The sequence below is a fragment of the Morone saxatilis genome, unplaced genomic scaffold (assembly GCF_004916995.1).
Source record: "Morone saxatilis isolate NCDOM2014 unplaced genomic scaffold, NCSU_SB_2.0 Contig14, whole genome shotgun sequence".
Lineage (NCBI taxonomy): Eukaryota > Metazoa > Chordata > Actinopteri > Moronidae > Morone > Morone saxatilis.
In genome coordinates, this window is record NW_023339696.1 from 7,323,338 (window position 1) to 7,329,194 (window position 5,857).

The 5,857-nt window shown below is 41.6% G+C and overlaps 2 protein-coding genes across 2 annotated transcripts in view; both read right to left on the bottom strand.

Annotated features, from left to right (window-relative positions):
- LOC118322856 overlaps positions 1 to 627 on the bottom strand; it is a 3,556-nt gene extending 2,929 nt beyond the window's left edge. The window contains exon 1 of the mRNA XM_035654689.1: positions 78 to 627. Within this exon, the coding sequence (XP_035510582.1) occupies positions 78 to 309 (232 nt within the window). The 5' untranslated portion in view covers positions 310 to 627. The remainder of the gene's footprint in view (positions 1 to 77) is intronic.
- A 204-nt stretch (positions 628 to 831) lies between these two features.
- Positions 832 to 5,652, bottom strand: LOC118322858 (nuclear body protein SP140-like protein). Its single transcript, XM_035654690.1, has 13 exons — positions 5,531 to 5,652; positions 5,238 to 5,371; positions 4,809 to 4,853; positions 4,654 to 4,693; positions 4,338 to 4,433; positions 4,093 to 4,218; positions 3,796 to 3,944; positions 3,006 to 3,074; positions 2,733 to 2,875; positions 2,381 to 2,498; positions 2,194 to 2,268; positions 1,893 to 2,036; positions 832 to 1,781 (listed from the first exon to the last, which is right to left on the bottom strand). The coding sequence occupies exons 2-13, from the start codon at positions 5,265 to 5,267 to the stop codon at positions 1,695 to 1,697; spliced, it is 1,122 nt and encodes a 373-aa protein (XP_035510583.1). The 5' UTR covers positions 5,268 to 5,371; positions 5,531 to 5,652; the 3' UTR covers positions 832 to 1,694.
- Positions 5,653 to 5,857: the final 205 nt, after the last annotated feature.

Sequence of the window (5,857 nt, forward strand, 5' to 3'; positions counted from 1 at the left end):
TAAACTCCAAGTGTAAAACTTAGATAGATATATATAAAGAAAAAGAAAAAGAAAAAAGTCACGTGAAATGCACTCACACAGCAGCACGGGAGTAGTCGTGGTGGCTGCCTGCAGCTCAGCGTCAGCCAGCTCCTCTGCAGTCTGATCCCCCCCTCCTCCTCCTCCTCCCCCCCTGCATGCGGTATCTCCGCAGGGCGCAGGCGACTCGTGGCTGCCCAACAGCAGCGCAGATGTGCTCTCGTCGACCGCCTCGGTCTTCACGTGCATTGTAGCGACGTCGCCGCTGCCTCCGTGCAGATTCCCCTCCATGGCTGGCACAGAAACAGGCGCATAAGCCAAATGGAGGAGAGGGTGAGATAGGGAGAGAGAGTGAAGAGGGGAAGGGGGGGAGCCTGTTTTGTATGCGCAGGCGTTGAATTGGGAGAAAGTTTGGAGCTTCGAGGATCTCAGTCGGTGATGCGGAGTTCAGGCTCGGTACGCGGCCGCCGAAGTCATGACTCCCTCCCGCACGCCGGGTCAGTTGCGCACTCCCGCCTCCCCCCTCTGCATGTTTTTCATGAGGGGCAGAGAAATGGCTGCGCTGTCCACCTCAGCCGACGGATGCGCAGGGCGGCTGCGCAGCTCTCAGCACAGATTTGCTGCTGGCGACTGTGGCAGTGACGTCAGCTGACCGCAAATACAGCACATGCATAAAAACACGGTGATCCCCCAACAGAGGGTCCAATCCGTCAGTTCTATGGATTCAGTTTGTTTTCCTGCTGTGTTAAAATAAATCTGTAATATAGATTTAACCTTTAAGGGCAAGGTTTGTCAAAATAAGCCGAGGTTATGTCATTTAACATGTGCACAGACACGTATTTTATTTTAACAAAGACATCCAAAAACAACAGATCCGACAGAAAGAGAGAGCACAGGGAAATTGCGTTTTAAATACTGTGTAGTGACATGGAAATGCTCATTCAAACACTTTAAACAAATACATTATGTTACAATACATACGGTACATTCATAATACAGACATATATAATAGGAACATATGCCCCATGACCTACAGTGTTTAACAGACAACTGTATACAATTGGATAAATTACCCTTTAAATTATAAAAAATAAAAAAATTATTAATTTCACATTTTATTCTGCATTTGAGTGCATCTGTGATAGATGAATGTTTTAGACGGGGTTGTAAATGTATAGTTTGTTTATCGGGGTTTGTGAATTTATGGTTGACAAATGGTGATACGTTGGATGGAGGATGTCTGGTAAGAATCTGGTCACAGTGACAGGGTCAGATCAAAGCACCATTTGTGTTGAAGACCTAAAACCTTCACATGTGATTTACAGCATTATGTTAATAGGATACCGGATGTGTTTTTGTTGCTGTATGCTGCTTGAGTAAAGGGACTTGGTTCCTCACACTGGGTTCGTATCTCTTCAGAGAACTAGCAACTCTCAGTATTGTGGAAGAGTTTCTCCTACACATCCTCTATGAATTAAGATTTACTTAGTTAAACTGGATATTTGTTTCACTTAATTCAACTGCACTCTCTTCATGACCAATTATGTCTTTTGGGATATTTTAACCAGTTAGAGAGAGAAAAAAAAGATTTACCACAAAGCTGTAATTCCCAATGTTTAACCTTTTCCCAGGGGCCACTGAGTTTGAAAATGAAACAGTTTGTGTCAGTGAGCAGTCTACTCGCGGATGTTGAATACTTTTTTAAATTCTTCATCAAATGACTCCTTCAGTCTGTTCCCCATCGCAAAGAATTCAGCATTGTCCTGCAAAAGAACACAACAGTCCTTGTGACTTTCCTAAAAAAATCATCTTCATCTCTGATATTTAACTTTTAATCTTTTAGTACTACATGTGAAAATGATGATGTTTCTTACTCGGTTGTATGAAGCACAGTTGGTGAAAATGAGCTGGATGTCGGACACAAACTGTCCGACTGTCTGGTAGAGCTTCTTCTGGAGTTTGTCTGCTACTTTGCCCAGCCACATCGGAGTCTTGATCACCGTGGAGTAGTCTGCTAACTGCGGGTGCAAAGCAGGAATGAATGAAATACTCAACAAGCAACAATTTAATTTCACACTACTGTAAATAAAGACCTGAAGATAATGTGATCCCTCCAGCTGCCAGCTCATTCAGTGCACTTTAATATGCCTGGGAACAGCAAAGAGAAAGACTTACATAGAGGTTTGGGTTTGTAGTGAATGTCTGTTCCTCATCAATGTTGCACAAATGCAGGAGGAGATACTGACATTGCTGTTGATGTAAGAAAGAAGAGACGAATGGTGATGGCAGTGTGACAGAAAGACAGGCATTACGATGTGAAGACCTAAAGACAGAGAGACAGACAAACACAGAGTGTGCTCACCAGCATGCGTTGTGATATTTGGAGGGACGTGGCTGCTTCCATTGTCAGCTCGTTGAAGTAATAGCACCCTTGATTGCTTTTGAATACGCAGAACGTACACATCCATAGACTATCGTCCCTGTTCACACACACACACACACACACACACACAATAAATTATATATATCCTGACGTCCCATGTAGGAACAAGAAGAAAAACATATCCTTGAGTGGAGGGGGATTTCAAGTGTTAAAGAGTGATATCAGTCTCTTAGAAGCGTAGAACACATGACAAACACACAACTGATATCACATAATCAACAATTTTTTTGAGTCTTGGTCTTGGCTTTCTCCTGTTTTGATAAAAACTCACCCTAAAATGGCATCTTCTATATGAGGAAGGTGACATTTCTGGTGGAAGGAGCGAGGGCAGTGATCACACACCACCAACTCTCCTTCTTCTTCTTCTTCTTCCCTTTTACAGATGCAACACTCATCGTCGTTTTTCTGATTGTCCTGCCATGACAGACAAGTTCAGACTTGTACTGCAGCTCAGTGGGAGACACACAGGTGTTGTGCTGCCATTGTTTTACGCAGTGCAAAGATGAATGTTGAATTAGGAAATGCTGCTGATCAACAAACTTACCTGCTCTATACTGTCTGGTTTGCACAGTCCGCAGGAACACAGCAGTGAGTGGATCCTTAAGATTTTGGCCTGTAATAGACAAAATAACAGCATTAACAATTTAGAGCAAAGTGCAGGTTTAGTGCAAATTGTCCTATGAGTTCTAGGATTACTGAATGACAAAGGTCAGATTAAAGTTATAATCATTAAATATTTCATTCGTAATCCTATTTATGCTCTGCTTCTTATTTACATTCTGTAATTATCTCTCTATAGTCATCTTTTTCTTTTGTTAGTGGCATGTCAGATTCTGTAAACCTGCAATTCAGTGCAATTCTATCTCATGGACAACAGCCTCACTGCTTACTGTTCGCTCTCTTTACACTCTACCAGAGCTGTATTAAGCTGCTCCCGCAGACAGCACCGACTGTGATCACTCATCAGAAATGTGTCTACAAGACAACTGTCACTTTTGGCATTCACAGATGAGTTTCAGACAGCAGGCTGCACATGTCCATCTACTCAGCAAGCTAACCTACTTGACTGTGTCCTGCTGCTCTGTGGAGAACTGGCTGCACTATAAACAGATCCACCAGTCTGTTGCTCTTTTGTTATATTTCTGACAAAGCAGCTGCTCAACAAATGTCTGCTGTAGTGGTAAATCCTTGCTGTTACTGCGGTAACCACGGGTGTTGACAAATCCACCAGAGCTGAAATCTTACACGCAAAGATGCACAGTTAATAATTCAAGATGGCATCAGAGGACTGTAATGACAACACACACACACACACGTAATAACACCAGCCTGACCATGGTTACCCCTGTGAGGATACTGAGTGGTTTCCCTTCCCACTGGATGTCTTTCCTCCAGGAGGCATCTGTCGGACAGGACGCCTCCTTCATGAACTCCACTGGGGTCAACCAGTTGGTCTCAGTACGAATACTCTTCCCACAAGTCCCTGATGGTGAAAGTAAGTTCAGAGGAGACACGTTTTGTGGGGTTGGTTTAGCTTCATCTGACTGTTCACCAGAGTAACAGGTCGGACATTAAACAGGATGTACGGATACACATATTTACCCTTTTTGTGTGTAGAAAAATAGAGTTACCTGATGCAAATCGTTTTTTGTGAAGGGTCCCGCTTAAAGCTCTACATGTAACTTTGAACACCTTCTTGCTACTGTCACAGCTGGCCTCTGTCTGCTGCTCTGTCTCTTCCTCCTCTCCTTCTTCATCTGTAAAGGACACATGTAAACTACTATTGCCATGATACTGGGACATGCATGTAAAGTGATTTACTATTGTTGCCAAAAATGTATGTCAACCCTGAATATCACTTTGTAGAAACCAGCACCTGTGACATATTTGGAACCTTCTTTGCTGCTTGATGAAACCTGGTCTTCACTGTCTGAGGCACACTCCTCATTTTCATCTTCTTCTCCCTCAGACACTGGAAAAAGAAGGAGGCGAGTAGTATATATATCAATAATTCTTTCTATATTAGCAATTAAGAAGCTGCTTTTTCTCAAATATATAGATTTAAAACGATAGATAGAGTAGAGTAGATAGACCTTAGATAAGTAGATAGATAGATAGATAGATAGATAGATAGATAGATAGTAAAACTAATACTCATAAACTTTTCTAAAATCAGTGATTTAGTGACAAACCTATGATTGAAACATCAGATGGGAACAGTGATTTCTTGGTCTAGCAGGAGGAAAATAGGGGGACATGGTTCAGATTAGAATCACTAAAAACAAGACAATACACTATAAAGTCAGAATTTATTTATTTATGTATTTTCACCAGTTTTTGGTCTTACCCTTTTACACCCTCCTTTGTACTTCACTGATTTGAGGTGACCGTCCTGCAGTGAAATTGAAAAAGCAGAAAATAAAATTAATTTTCACAACAATCACTTTGTAATTCCTGCCGTTGGCCATCTAACTCCTCCCGTCTGCGTTGCAATGTGGACATTAGTGGACTGAGAGGCTGCTTACCAATTACATTCGTACACTGTATGCATGCACATGTTTTAAGGACATACTTTCTAACCTTTATGTTAGCACTTGGTTTATAATATTAGTTATTTGCACTATTATTTGTTGCGTGCGGTTCGCTCATGTACTGCTGCTGTCAAGTATTTATCTGTCGGAACTGTGTGTGAAGTGGTCTAACGAGGCAAACTAAAATGGTAAATGTTGAAGAAAAACAAGCAGTCTTGTAACGTGTATATGACAGAATACACAACCTGTATAAGTTTTGCCAAGGGGGTGTCCATACAGCGAATGCTCAGTTTCCAGTTCTTGAAGCTCCCCTTCCCTGCAAATCTCTCAAATTCATTGGGAGTAAACCACTGTTTGTCGACCACAATGCACTTCTCCCCTGAAACAATCAGAGAATTGGGAATGTGTAAATGTCAACCATAAATCATCTGCTGTGATGGCCAAAATATGTCACTGTCAGAGTTGGTCATTTTTATATGAAGAATTCTACATTTAAGATTCTAAGATTCAGTGTTTTCAGTCATTAAGATTTACTTACCTTTAGCCAATCTGCCTCTGTTCAGTGTCCCTTGCTGGTCTCCACAGGTCACAGGCAGCTGGAACTTATAGATTTCCCAGGTCCAAATGTCGCTCTTCTCTCCCTTCTTTAGGGGAGAAGCTGGAAAATAAAATAAAAACTATTCTGACTTCTTTGTTCCAAATGAGAAACTTTCTTTCCTGTTCTGATTCAGACATTCTGCTAATTTAACTTCATCTAACTGAACTTTAGGCCCCGTAAGTGAACGTACTGTATAAAAATCACCCTGATATTTAAACTAATAACAATCTACACTTTTCAATAGTAAAACTTTCGAGTGAAATACAG